Raw genomic sequence first — 13,160 nt, 5'->3', positions numbered from 1 at the left:
GAGGCTGAGCGGTACAATTGGGCTGCGACTAGAGGAGTTAACGAAGAGTTGCTCTTTGAGAATATGCCTGATGATCTCCAAAGAGATATAAGACGACACCTCTTCAAATTTCTCAAGAAGGTAAACTTCAATAAGTAACAGCCACATTAAAGCATTAATAATTAGTATCCATCAGTCAGTATTCTTTTTGTGTACTTAATAATAAGACTCTATAGTTTTACAGATTCTAGTTCTGAATCTAACTGTTTATAGATAATAGGCATAGATTGACCACTACTGAAACTCAATTATAAGACTTTGAAATGTTAATTTGTTTGCAGGTGAGGATATTTTCCTTGATGGATGAAACAATCTTAGATTCCATCCGTGAGAGGCTGAAACAGAGGACTTACATATGGGGTAGCAGGGTGTTGCACAACAAAGGTCTAGTTGAAAAAATGGTATTCATCGTGAGAGGTGAGATGGAGAGCATTGGGGAAGACGGTTCTGTTCTTCCTTTATCAGAAGGCGACGTTTGTGGTGAAGAACTTCTAACTTGGTGCCTTGAACGCTCTTCTATAAACCCCGGTACTAATAAGATTTGACTCTGTGTTCATAACTTTAACTTGAAACACAAATCTTGTTAGAAGACACTTGATTGAGGAAAAGCTTCGAACTGAACTTGCAGATGGGACGAGGATAACGATGCCACCAAAGGGATTGGTCAGCAACAGAAACGTTAGGTGTGTGACAAACGTGGAGGCGTTTTCGCTGAGTGTAGCTGATCTTGAAGATGTAACGAGCTTGTTTTCAAGATTCTTAAGAAGCAATCGAGTACAAGGAGCCATAAGGTACGAGTCTCCTTATTGGAGGTTACGAGCAGCTATGCAGATTCAAGTGGCTTGGAGATACCGAAAGAGACAGCTCCAGAGATTATACACTGCTCAGTCCAGTTACAACCGTCAAATTGGATGATAATGTTTTGGTTTGGTAGATTAGTAATAATATCTAAGTAAAAAGACTAGCAGTTGTGGTACTCATAGTAGTAATATATAATATGCCTCGATGACTCATTCGTTTGTAATCTATAAGATGTCTCAGTGATTCACTCATTAGTGATATTGAAAGCTGAGTATGAAACTTCTTTCTCATGAGTGTTTTCTTAAGTTCCAATGACAGACATACTACAATGGGCTGTTGCAGATACAACTGAGTGGTTAACAACAACAGCTAAACCAATGCACCAGACGCCAAATTTTGGAAGACCTACGGTGATATGGCAAAAACCAGAACAAGGATGGGTTAAGTGTAATTATGATGTATCACACAAGGAGGGAGACCAGGATTCTGGGATGGGCTGGATAATATGAAACTCCAATGGTATATTTATGGATTGTGGATATGGTAAATACCAAGGAAGACATACAGTTGAAGAAGCAGAATGCACTGCATTAATATGGGCTTTACAGAGTACTTGGGCACTAGGGTACCGAGTTGTGGAATTTGAAGGAGATAATCTTACAGTAAACAGGTTAATCGATGATGGCCAACATAACTTACGTCTCCAACCCTATTAGAAGCATATCAAGTAATGGAAAACGATGTTTCATGCGACAAAATTCATGTTTCGCCATCGTGAAGGGAATTCTTGCACTGATTTATTAGCTAAAACTGCAATCTCATGTAATTCTCAATGGGCTTTATTCCATAATTGTCCAGCTTTCCTAACAACTCTTGTAAACAATGATTATGTTAACGCGCAAGCTAATAAAGTATTTTAGAAGGAAAAAAAAATTAAGCACTGTTAAATTAGCTAAGAGTATATGTGTTCTTGAATTAACACTGGTTAAATATAGTGACCGAGTGAGTTTAAAAACGGTTGAGTGTTTGATTTATATATCGAAAAACAAAAAATTAATAATAAAAAGATACAAACTAAAACAAAAGAATAGATAAATAAATAAATAAAATTCAAAATATCTCTATGTCTCGTAACCCTTTTTCATCTAGAGGGAACATGTCTTTTTAAATAAATAAATAAAAAGATACAAGATGTTATACAATTAACACGAACCAGTGCTGATATTCTACTAGAAAAAACAATGATCACAACCTTTTGGTATATTCGATGAACCGTTACAAATTGAAATTTTGATCTTAATATATAACAATCTTCAAATAAATATGTTCTACGATCACGTCTCTCGGTTATTTATAAATCGTCAACGAAACCGTATTTTACCTACAAATGACTTCAGATTCGAACTTTCTTCCATCGTAGAATAAGAAAATTACAAATTTCCATCAAGTTATCACAACATTAAACATTTCACTGAGTCCTTTTTCCTTATGAGAGCTTAAACCTAAATCCATCATTCACAGCTGCAATTATTACTTCAGCAGACAAGTGATAAACAGGATAAGATTTGATTTGAGCAGAGATATATTTTATCTGCGGGCAGACTTTGGCTTGAGTCTCTTGTAAGCCATGAAAGTGACAGCCGCAGAGAGAGAATACCTGTTCAGCAATAGACAGACACAAACACAATGTCATTCATTCACCATAGCAATTAACACCAGACAATGCCAAGAACGCCTCATGTATCTGTATTGAGTTTACCATGTTATTGAGTAGTTGAGATGGTCCTGTGGCATGACTTTACTACGAATCAAGGTGTTTATGTCCTTAGGAACAGGATACGGTCTACTACGATCTATGTCTTCATGGACGTCCTCTACATATATTGTGTTTTCAGGAAGGCCTACGGCTCGAGCCATCGCGGGAACATCTACATAGAACCACTGCCCGGTACTTGGATCATTGGATGGAACAAATATGCTCGGGTTCTCCCCTCCCCTGATCACACCTACGACTTCTACAGGCTTAACCGCAGGTACTTGCTCCTGCAAGATTTCAGTTTTCACAAGTCACAACGTATGCAAGAGACTCGATAAAGACAAACCGAATTAGTAAATCGTTGCAAATAGCTGAATTCAATCTGTCTCAATTTTTCTATCCCGATACATCCAAAAGATTACAATTCCAGCTAAAACAAATATGTGAGAATCCGGCCTTATGATAAATGAACGAAGTTTTGAACAAGAGGGTATAACAAAACCAACCTCTGTAATCACTGGCGTCTTAGACCAAAATTTCCACCAGGAATTTCGTTCGTCGGAGATTGATTCAGCTTTTGTTGACTGGTTTATAATGAAGTCAGCATCTGCGGATTCAGATGACTTCTCTCTCCAACTTCGAGGAACCCATCCACGATTCACCAGGATAGGTGACTGCATGCTAGAAGACAAAGGAAAAAAACAATCCGACTTCACTAAACAGTTGACAGCTAGAGCTAAAAACTACAACAAAGCCAAGACCAATCAAGGCGTAAGTGACACTGCAGCAGAACACCAAGAAGAATAGTACCTACTTAATTCTCAAAATCTTTACAAGTTAGATGCTGTCTAACGGTTATTAACCAAACCATTTGAGAATGTCAATCTCTGCCCATCAGAATCTCCAAAATAATAAGATTAGAGTCAGACAATCATGGACAAGTGTTCAGAGAGTATAATGGGAATAGAGAAACCAGTGGCCTATTACACTTTGAGAAAGGGCTTTAATAATTTCACAGCCAACACTGAAAACATGAGGATAAGACCCTAATTTTTAATCTATGCGGCTGACAAGAAAGCCAATAAAGGGTAATATAAAGATTTATAAGCAAAGAGTAAGGATCATTACCCTCACCTATCCAGGTCACCAGGGATCGGCATTAGAGGTGTGATGACATAGAATCCATTTTCAGTAATTCCCGATATGGATCTAGACCGTGGACCCAAATAGATAGACCTTTGCTCGTCAAATACACCCTTGCAACTAACCCTTCTAAATTCTAATGCATCCAGATTCTTATCAGGAGGATGTTCTGTATTTAGCTTCATTGGTTCCATATTCAACCGTTGCAGTTGGTAATCCAGTGTTTTGAACTGCGTTAAACAGGAGGAAATAAAGCTTTAGAGTCTACTCAGCCAAAAGCACCATATAATGTTAAATGTAGCAGCTTCAGCAACTATTTGGACGATGAAAAGAAAAGACATCAAGTAACGGAATAAAGAGAAAGTGCAACCAAGACATAGGCATGGTAGCCAGTACTGAGCATGGGTTCACAATTCAATAAGAGTGTCGTCAGATCACTTATATGAAAATTTAACGAACATTTGAACATCAATGTGATATAATTCTCATTTGAACTTAAGTGGTCTATATGGCGACACACCTAATTACACTACATTGCCTCAGCATAGATCAGACTGTGACTCAGATCACACAGATCACGAATCTAGAATCTAGTTACTCTAACTCCTTTACTGCTCCCAAAAGCCCCACAAGAACTGGTGTGAAGCACATTATATAGATTCCAGCAAACAGAATAATACAAACTATAACTCAGCTAGAGACATAACTACACGGACCTTTTCCTCTCTTCTGACGATCTGCCATGACCCGAGGCCGAAGGTAATAGCTCCAGGCAAGAACAACAGCAATTGTGACCACTTGGACCCTCGTTTCTTCTCTGAAACAAAAAAAGGGTTTAAATTTTTCACAAATTGATTCTTACTATCCCCAGATTTCAAGCTCAAGCATCGGAATACATATATATACCTTGCGGTGGAGCAGAAGAACTCGATTGGCTTCCAAGTGCGGCTGAGCTAGAGGAGGAAGAGTCGGCGACGGCAGAGAAGTGTCGTGTCCAGAATTGATTCGGTAAAGAAGGAGAGGCAGAGATACTTGTTGTGGTGGAGCACCAGTGGCTCCGAGCGTTCGATCTCGTAAGGAGTTTAGACAACGATGTCGCCATCTTCGTCTCTCCAAGATTTTTGATCCCGGAGGTCTAAAGGGTTTTTGCCTTTCACGACGACGACGACGACTTGGGTCACTGCGAACAAAATGGCTTCAGATTTTGCCGAGCTGTGTTCCCCTGCATTTGGGTGTACCTATGTTCCGGTGCTCATGATGACTTTTTTTTTGTGCTTCATTTTGTAACTTGTTTATCCATTAGGACCATTACAAATTTACATTACTTTGATCATGTAATATATTATGTAAACAAATTTCTGCTTAATCCTCGGTTATAATGATCTGAGTTTTTATAAGCAAATAGTAACAGATTGTATAAATTTGATACCAATGAATCTCTTGTCTCTCTGCGAACAACGAAGAAGCCAACGAACGCAAATACATGGTTCAAAACTTCAAATAAATAAGAAAAACACGAGTGGTTTTTACAACATAATTATCTTCAAACCTTGAAACATCGAAACCAAAATCAATTTTCAACACACCATCTTTGGATGAGCCTGCTATTGAGATGTAACTGCTCTCTGTGTTTGATGACTCTTGTTGGCTCTCTAACAATAGGCAAAAGTGGTTTTGGGTAAGACTAGAAAATCCCAGAGGAAATGCTTGAAGTTGCGTTTATCTTCAGAGACTGCTCTGGAATGTATCTACGACCTGTCATACAAACGAGCCCGTTGGTCTTACACTCCCATTAAACATGAGCATCTAACATTCTATATATGATTAGGATTCATTCCATAACATATTGAAGACTCGAAGCAGCACAAGTGTTTCTAGTCATTTGGTGAGAACTAAGAGAGTTTTTTGCTTACCTTTCTCCTTTGCGTGGATCTGGAGAGTATCAAGCGTGATTATACCATCAGTCAGAGGGAGCAGCTCTAGCTTGATCGTAGCTGTAGACTTCGAAGGAACGCATCTGATGCATTTAGAAAGTAAAAACCCGTTATCAAGTTATAATGGTAAAAGACGGGTAAACCAATACCAAGAATAAAGCTCATTGGATATTATTTATTAGATGTTTACCCCAAGGGAACTCGACTTTGTAGCCAGAGATGTGTGCAACCTAAGCCGCTCTTCGGAACAACATCTGAAGGATTGGAAGATTCACCATTTGTGTTCTCTGTTCTTGTCTCCAGTGGAATTGGTGGTAACGATTGGTGTTTACGCATCGTTGTGTTGCGTTTCTCGCTTTGTACCCTCTCCGTGAACTCTGAGAATCCTAGGAATGGACTTACAGGGGACGTTGGCGTGGAGTTTAGGGAAACTACAGACGGAGGTGATGTGAAGGATGCAGGAGCGAGAACGGTCAAAGACAGATCTTCTGATGTCAAATTCGATGCCTGAAGAGTTAAAATCTGAAACCAGTAGAGAAAAAGTATGAGGTGCAATAATAAACACGCCATTTGGGATATAAGTTGGGTGATTCTGCAGATGGCCAGTGGTTTGGTTTAATTTGAAAATTAGAACCACACTGCAGTAAAGGGATTTGTATCTATTGCATAGTTTCTTATTTAAATAAAATTATACAAAGCCAGCCTGAACTGACGAAGTCACAACTACTGGCCAGAATTTAGGGATAACATCTAATTAAAGCTCGAATACTTTAAGTAAACACTAGCAGTTACTTCAGCTGCGACTGCTTTTCATCAGTTCATGTAATGTTGCATTTAACTTCTAGAGATAGTCAGAGAGAGAATGACCTGAACAGGTAGTTGAGAGGCTCTCCCATGAGGACCACAAGGCTCTCCTGACATCTCAGACGCAACAGAGATCATCAGGTCCCTCGAAACTCGTGGTCTCCATTTTGTCCGTTGTTTGAAAAACAGCCTTGATTCTGTATCCAACATTGAAAAAAAAAATTACGAACCAGCTATAGATCTGAACAGAAGAAAGACACAAAACATGGCTACAAACCATGGCAGCATAGTTTTACCTGTGTAGTTGCACCGACATGACACCATAACCGCATACTGATCACCACTTAAACCGCTCCCTGTTCTTTCAAAATTTACAGTTGGAAGAGATAAACTCGATGATTTGAGTTCTTTTCTTGCAGCAGAGGGCTTCAGATTACTCCCAACAGAAAATGCAGGTTTCACGATGAATGAGTGCTCCTCACCTTTCCTAAAAGGTTACAAGAAAAATTTAAGGGTAGGTAAATGCACTCTATAATGTTCCTAAAAGCTGAAAGGGGCATTCTAACTCTGGTTTTAGTTTCCAACCGACTATGCTTGTTGAGGCTAGTTTCTCTTAGAGACTCAGCTAGATCTAATAAGTAGTTTTTCGATGTCTTAGTCACTAACCAAAATTACCTAATACTAAGGATTTTTTTTAGTATTTTTGTCTATCACATCATTGAAAACTTCTGAAACTTACTGGCCATTCAAACAGCCCAAGAGAGGATACCTAAAGCAAAATGCTGATATCTAAATCCATCAATTATATCAGGAAGAGTGATGGGGGAAAATTTCAATACAACAGAAACCATTCCGAAGAACTTTAGGAAAATAGGCTAACCTGAGAGTTAAATTCGGCAAACTGTGCTCGTTTCCAGCTTCAATACATGCAATTGGTACTGAGGAAGGGGAAGCACTTTTCCCAGCCTCTTCAAAAACAATTGTTATGGCGTCTATGTATATTACAATATCTGGAGCGTGGATAGGAGCCACATTCTGCCAGGAGAAAAGGCAAATTAAGACGCATCTCAGAAAATAACTGACCACAGTAACAGCAAATTTTAACAGCAATGAGAGACACACCTTTATTTGAACGCAGAGAAGATCATCTGTATTGCAGTCAGCTGCAAAAGAATTTATCTCAATCAGTTGGATGATCTCGAGTTTCCTCCTCCACCTTCTACCAGGAATGCAGATACCTTCGAGTCCACAACGAACAGAGAACCTATCCCGCTCCAATGGGACACCCCGGAAAGATAAAAGCTCTTCAGTCCCAGACTTCTTACCGTTTCGTAACGTTTGACCAGAGTAACTGTCCCAATCTTCAATATCAAATGATGGTTTTGAGCTTTGTGTTTTCATGGGTCCAGTAGTAACTGGTACGGTGTTTGGAGGTAGAGCGGACATGGAGTAGCTTCTAAAATGGCCGAATGAGAAGAGTTGAGAGCCTGACGTAGAAGAAATCGCTGGCTTGTGTGCGGAGCTGCTTATACTTGGGCTAGGGGTTACAGGAGGTGCAAGAGAGCGGGGTTGTTGAGAAATAGTGTTATCCAACGGTATCAACCACTTTAAAAGGTTCCCATAAGGATCCTTATCGTTTTCAGAATTCTGGTCCTTGTCCTGATGCTTTTCAAACTGCAGTATCTCTATGATAGGTTCTTTGGGACAGTCTACAATATAAACTTGTAAAGAGACCTGCATCCTTCCAAACAAAAGTGTTGACTGAGAATCAGTAAGTCCATTAACTAGGTTATAAAAAGTTCAGAATATATGAACGAGTAGAGTGGTAATTCACATAAATTAGACAACGCATTACACAAGAAGATGAATTTTCACTGGTTCATATTTCATTTCAAACAACAGACTACCATAGATATTAGCAAAACAGAAGACAGTAACAAATTGACCATCACATACCACTATATCTCCATTGGGTAAGGCACAGCATTTTGCCTTACTTCTAGCTACACCTCCAGAAACATTAGGATCGAATTCTCCTCTATCTACAAAAGCACTAACACAAGGTCTACTTTTCTTCTTTTCATCCATCTCTGTATCTTCGACCAGAGAGCTTTTCTTTGACCAAAGTGGCTCACCAGACTCTGCAATCCTAACAAAGAAATGAGACTTCTGAAACCTGGAAAGCAAGTCTTCTGTTCGTCTCTTATGATCTTCCATCCTCAAAATTGATTCACCATCAGACAAGTCCTTTTGTGAATCCAAACTATCTTTACCAGGGCTGTCACCATTCTGAGTTGCAAACTGAGCATCAGGACTCATTTCTCCATCCCCTGACGGTGTACTCGCCCCATCAGACATATCTCCATTTTGTTTGTCAGAAGCCTTTCTCTGTCCAGTTCTGCTCATAACCTCAGCAACCTTAAAAGGGGTAATGATCTCTGCGTCTCCTTTACTCTCAGATAAACATGCAAGGATTTGAATCTGCTCCCCTAAAGTCAAAAAATATCTTTGATGTTCAGTATCTACTCGCAGTTTAAACACGCAAATGATTGAGATGATCTGAGAAACAACATACATACCAGGAAAAACAAAGGAACGATCCAGTGAACGTAACGAATGAATATCAACAGACTCAGACAAGTTATCCGGGATTTCCTCTGTAGATAAGACATCACCAAATCAGGATAACTAACAAAGACGAAATCAAAAGCTTGAAAATTTTGAAGTAAAAGGAGAGCAAAAGTTAATTACTATATGGAATGGCGATCCATCCTTGTTCCTCAGAGACATCTGAGAATCTCTCCATACAAGAGGCACCAGACTTTGGAATTGACTCTCCACTACCATCATCGTCTCTAGATCCATCAGCTACACGATCAAGATCTTCAACTGATGGATATTGTGGGAAAGGCTCTTCAGCTATTAAACCTTCCAAAGTTGCTCCTGACTTTGTTGTTTCGGGCTGAGGTTGAGGCGGAGTAGCTGGTGGTTCGCTCACCGGAGGCCGATGAGTAGCGGAAGAAGCAGATCGAAGCAAGAAATTCATTCCTGCATCATAGAAGAATCAAAAATTTTAGTCAATTTTAGAAATCCCAAATCCATTCCTCTCTCTCTAACCGATAATAAAGTTTACAGATTTATCAACAATCCCAACTTTATCGCATCTAATAATCACTTGACTGGATCCAAACTCAGACAAAGGGGCTTAAAAATAAAAACGAAATCGATAACGCAGCCGATCCAGATCACACTCAGAATTGAGCAGATTTAGCAACGGGGACACGCACTATAAAAGTAAAGAAGAAGGAGCGAGCTACTTGTGTGATTCTTGGGAGCGGTGGTTACCTGATTTGGTCTTCTTCGGGTCAATTCGATCTGCAAAATCTATTGCTAGGAGATTGATTAGGTAGTAGTTAGGTGTCTGCCAGAAGCGCGGTAAAAGAGAGACAGAGAGAGAGTGCGAGAGAGGTAAAACATAGACACCTCCGGCGATGGACACAGTCGTACAAGCTTATTCCTTAAACTCTTTCATTATCAGTTTTTTTTTGGGTGTTCTGTCACATACACACAAAAAAAAAAAACATACAGTATTTGCTAATTTTTGTAAATTTATTCCCCATCTCAAAATAATTGAGGTCAATTTTACAAAATCAAACGTTTTTACAATATAATATTTACAGTTTTTAAAAATAAGTTTTTACTATTCCGTATAATAGATATACTTTAAAAAGGATATTATATTTCACATAATAAATTTGTTTTTACACTAATAGTCTAACACATTATTATATTACACTAGATTAGGTTTGGGTATTAACGCGTATATAAGAAAAACTAGAATTTGTATCCGCGCACGCGCGGGATTTTAATTTAAAATATTTCTTATGAATAGAAACTGTTGAGCTCAAATATAATCATTCCATCTTTTAAGTAGAAATCTATATAAATAATAAACTTATTTTACTCAGTGATATACAACATATATATTTTTGAAGATAATATTTCTTTGTTATATCCATTTGCGATTTTACGTGGGATGCTAGTTAAAAAATTTATCAATAAGAATCGTTGAATATGAATATAGTTTGAAGATTAAAGATAAATCTATATAAATGCCGTAATTATTTTACTAATCTATATATAACCTATATTGTTTAGTATCGCAATAATATTGTCGACAATCTTCTGACCTTTTATCTTTAAAAAAGTTCATTCCATATTCATATCACATGAAAACATAATTTTAAAAGTTCTAACGTCAATATCGATTGTTGACCTAATTATAGAGACCATTTAAGCATATCGATATCCTACATTAAATGCGAATATACAAAGTTTCATGAGCAGTTTTAGTGTTATGTCGCTACAATGAGGTTGTTCAAATGCATTATCTGCCATAATAGAATTTCCGACTAAGTCAAAAATGCTTAAATGATTAAATGTTAAACCTCACAATGAATATCTATTCACTAATCCAAGTTACATATTTTCCTAAAATCTCATATGTTATTTGTAGATGTTAATTTTGTTATGCAACCCTAGCTTCGTCTTCTAAAAAAAAAACATATTGTACTTTAAATATGTTGTTTTTGCCAATGTTTTGGGTTAAAAACATTTCATGTTTAGATTTTTATAAATACAATTACATAACTTGTTTTTTCACTCCGTCATGCATTAAAATCCTACTTACATTCTAAAACTCATTAATCCATTCTAAATTTTAGAATATAATCATTTTTTGGTTATAATTTTATAATAACATTATTACTAAAACAAATTTATAGTATTATTTTTATTATTTTAAAATTTTTATTTATTTTACTTAATTCATTTTTAGATAGTTATTATTTTTATTATCTACTAAAAAATTATATTATTGTTTATATTATTTTAAAATTTAATTAATTTTAGTAATTCGTTTTTTTATTTATTTTTACTATTATTAATTGTAAATAATAAATATGTAATGAATGAATATTAAAAATAATATTTTTATGCAAAAAATAAAAAAAAAAATTGATTAGTTAGATGTTGATGTGGAAGAAGGAGAAGTGAGCAAAGTTAACTTTATATATATAGATAAGGTATTAATGCGTATATAAGAAAAATATGTGAAGTTTTAAGTTGCATTCAAAATATTATATGTATGACATTTGATTTTTTTTTAAGCTAGATTAAGAGTTCACACACTACATTCTGCAATAAAATTTCTTCATATATTATATGATAATAAAATTATATTTTAATTCTATACACTCAATCTGCATGAGTAACATTTATAATTTTCATATCAAAAAAATGTGCATTGTATCAAAATTATATCTTACTTAATATTTTTTTTAAAACAAAAAATTAATAAAACATAATTCTCAAAGATAAAACTGAAAACTAATATTACCTCATATTTGAAAAAGTAACAATATCTTAAATATCTTTGTTTTATATTTTGTAATCTCATACTTAATAGTTTTAGTACTAGTCCAACTAATTTTAAATAAAATTATACTGACATTATCATAAATTAATCAAAAATTCATAGACGTTTATTATTTTTTCTCAAATTTTTTATGCCTGAAATTAGTAAGAAAAGATGAATTTAAAGGTATATGCATAATATATAAACATATGCTCTAAATTACATTATCATATGATTTTTAATGTAAAATTTGATCTCATAGTTAAATTTTGAACAAAAAAAGAGGGAAAATATAATATAATTTATAAAATTATCAGGTAGATTTACTTTACAATATGAAATATCCTTATAAAAATAAGACAACTTCATAAGAAGTTAATTTTTGACAAAAAAAACTTTAATAATATAACAAGGTTTAGTATGGTGAATTTGAATAAACTGTTTTATTATGAGAAAATTTATTTGTTTATATAAAGGTGAGTATCTACAATCCTTTTTCTTTTAGGATAAATAATTGACAGTATAATTTATTTAATTATGGTATTATACTAATTAATTGTATAATTTTCTTATTTTTTTTCTTATAGAATAGTAATTTAAAATTAGAATGAGTATTAGTATCTTTTTTCTATTCATATATGAACTATCTTTTATATTTATTAAATTGTTAGATTTTTAACACATTAAATTTTGTATACTTTATCACTTTTCTGTATAAATTTCTTTTTACTATATGATTATACTAAATAATAATTACAAATATTTTCCTTATTAATTGTACATATTTCCTGTTGAAATTAGTAATTTAATTGATAACTTTCCTTTTAGAATTAGTTTTATAATATATTACTTTTTATTTTATATACTTTTCAAAAATATTAATTGTAATCCTTTTAATTTTATTTTTTTTTAATTTTTCCTATAATTATTAAATAATTTTTTTTTCACACATGTCAAAATATTATCGATATACTCGACACATGTCGTGATTATATGAATTACTAACTTTGAAAACTAAACTTTATATAATAAAATATCACTTTTGACTTCACTTAATTGACTTGCATTTGTTTGATAAAGAAAATAATGTTACTAATGAGCCATTTGGATGATTTTTTTTTTTTGGGCATAAAAAGTCCAATTTTTTAATGAAAAAAATCTGAACCATTTATTGTAAAATTTGGTATTTAGAAAACAGTTTGAGATAGTTGATCAAAAAAAAAAAAAAAAAAAAAAAAAAAAAAAAAAAAAAAAAAAAAAAAAAAAA

The 13,160-nt window shown here is 34.8% G+C and overlaps 4 protein-coding genes across 5 annotated transcripts in view; 2 read left to right on the top strand and 2 right to left on the bottom strand.

Moving 5' to 3' along the window:
• Positions 1-8, top strand: part of LOC104748286 (putative cyclic nucleotide-gated ion channel 19) — a 3,738-nt gene extending 3,730 nt beyond the window's left edge. Inside the window, exon 13 of the mRNA XM_019236693.1 lies at positions 4-8. Coding sequence (XP_019092238.1) covers positions 4-8 — 5 coding nt within the window. The remainder of the gene's footprint in view (positions 1-3) is intronic.
• Positions 7-1,130, top strand: LOC109129185 (putative cyclic nucleotide-gated ion channel 19). Its single transcript, XM_019236880.1, has 3 exons — positions 7-120; positions 321-567; positions 668-1,130. Exons 1-3 carry the CDS (start codon positions 64-66, stop codon positions 952-954), a joined length of 591 nt encoding a protein of 196 aa, XP_019092425.1. The 5' UTR covers positions 7-63; the 3' UTR covers positions 955-1,130.
• On the bottom strand, positions 2,121-4,957 carry LOC104746145 (surfeit locus protein 1). Its single transcript, XM_010467552.2, has 6 exons — positions 4,646-4,957; positions 4,456-4,556; positions 3,731-3,969; positions 3,103-3,277; positions 2,600-2,883; positions 2,121-2,497 (listed from the first exon to the last, which is right to left on the bottom strand). The coding sequence occupies exons 1-6, from the start codon at positions 4,839-4,841 to the stop codon at positions 2,428-2,430; spliced, it is 1,065 nt and encodes a 354-aa protein (XP_010465854.1). The 5' UTR covers positions 4,842-4,957; the 3' UTR covers positions 2,121-2,427.
• LOC104746144 lies at positions 5,124-10,038 on the bottom strand. 2 transcript variants are annotated; one of them, XM_010467551.2, is made up of 11 exons: positions 9,823-10,038; positions 9,229-9,525; positions 9,057-9,134; positions 8,434-8,966; positions 7,600-8,211; positions 7,358-7,512; positions 6,774-6,964; positions 6,541-6,674; positions 5,864-6,195; positions 5,653-5,756; positions 5,424-5,494 (listed from the first exon to the last, which is right to left on the bottom strand). In XM_010467551.2, exons 2-11 carry the CDS (start codon positions 9,521-9,523, stop codon positions 5,424-5,426), a joined length of 2,505 nt encoding a protein of 834 aa, XP_010465853.1. In that variant the 5' UTR covers positions 9,524-9,525; positions 9,823-10,038. The 2 variants fall into 2 exon arrangements, with proteins under 2 accessions (XP_019092421.1, XP_010465853.1); XM_019236876.1 differs by lacking the exon at positions 9,823-10,038 and having other exon boundaries at positions 5,124-5,494; positions 9,229-9,523.

Source organism: Camelina sativa, chromosome 15 (genome assembly GCF_000633955.1).
Source record: "Camelina sativa cultivar DH55 chromosome 15, Cs, whole genome shotgun sequence".
Lineage (NCBI taxonomy): Eukaryota > Viridiplantae > Streptophyta > Magnoliopsida > Brassicales > Brassicaceae > Camelina > Camelina sativa.
This window is presented reverse-complemented; position numbering and strand designations above follow the sequence as displayed.

Coding starts and splice junctions, on each gene's coding strand:
- LOC109129185 (XM_019236880.1), top strand. CDS start 64: ATGCCTGATGATCTCCAAAGAGATATAAGACGACACCTCTTCAAATTT. Junction 121..320: donor TCTTCAAATTTCTCAAGAAG/GTAAACTTCAAT, acceptor ATTTGTTTGCAG/GTGAGGATATTTTCCTTGAT. Junction 568..667: donor ACGCTCTTCTATAAACCCCG/GTACTAATAAGA, acceptor CTGAACTTGCAG/ATGGGACGAGGATAACGATG.
- LOC104746145 (XM_010467552.2), bottom strand. CDS start 4,841: ATGGCGACATCGTTGTCTAAACTCCTTACGAGATCGAACGCTCGGAGC. Junction 3,970..4,455: donor TCGTCAGAAGAGAGGAAAAG/GTCCGTGTAGTT, acceptor TGTTTAACGCAG/TTCAAAACACTGGATTACCA. Junction 2,498..2,599: donor CTCAACTACTCAATAACATG/GTAAACTCAATA, acceptor ATTGCTGAACAG/GTATTCTCTCTCTGCGGCTG.
- LOC104746144 (XM_010467551.2), bottom strand. CDS start 9,523: ATGAATTTCTTGCTTCGATCTGCTTCTTCCGCTACTCATCGGCCTCCG. Junction 9,135..9,228: donor ATGGATCGCCATTCCATATA/GTAATTAACTTT, acceptor TCTTATCTACAG/AGGAAATCCCGGATAACTTG. Junction 6,675..6,773: donor ATGTCGGTGCAACTACACAG/GTAAAACTATGC, acceptor TGTTGGATACAG/AATCAAGGCTGTTTTTCAAA.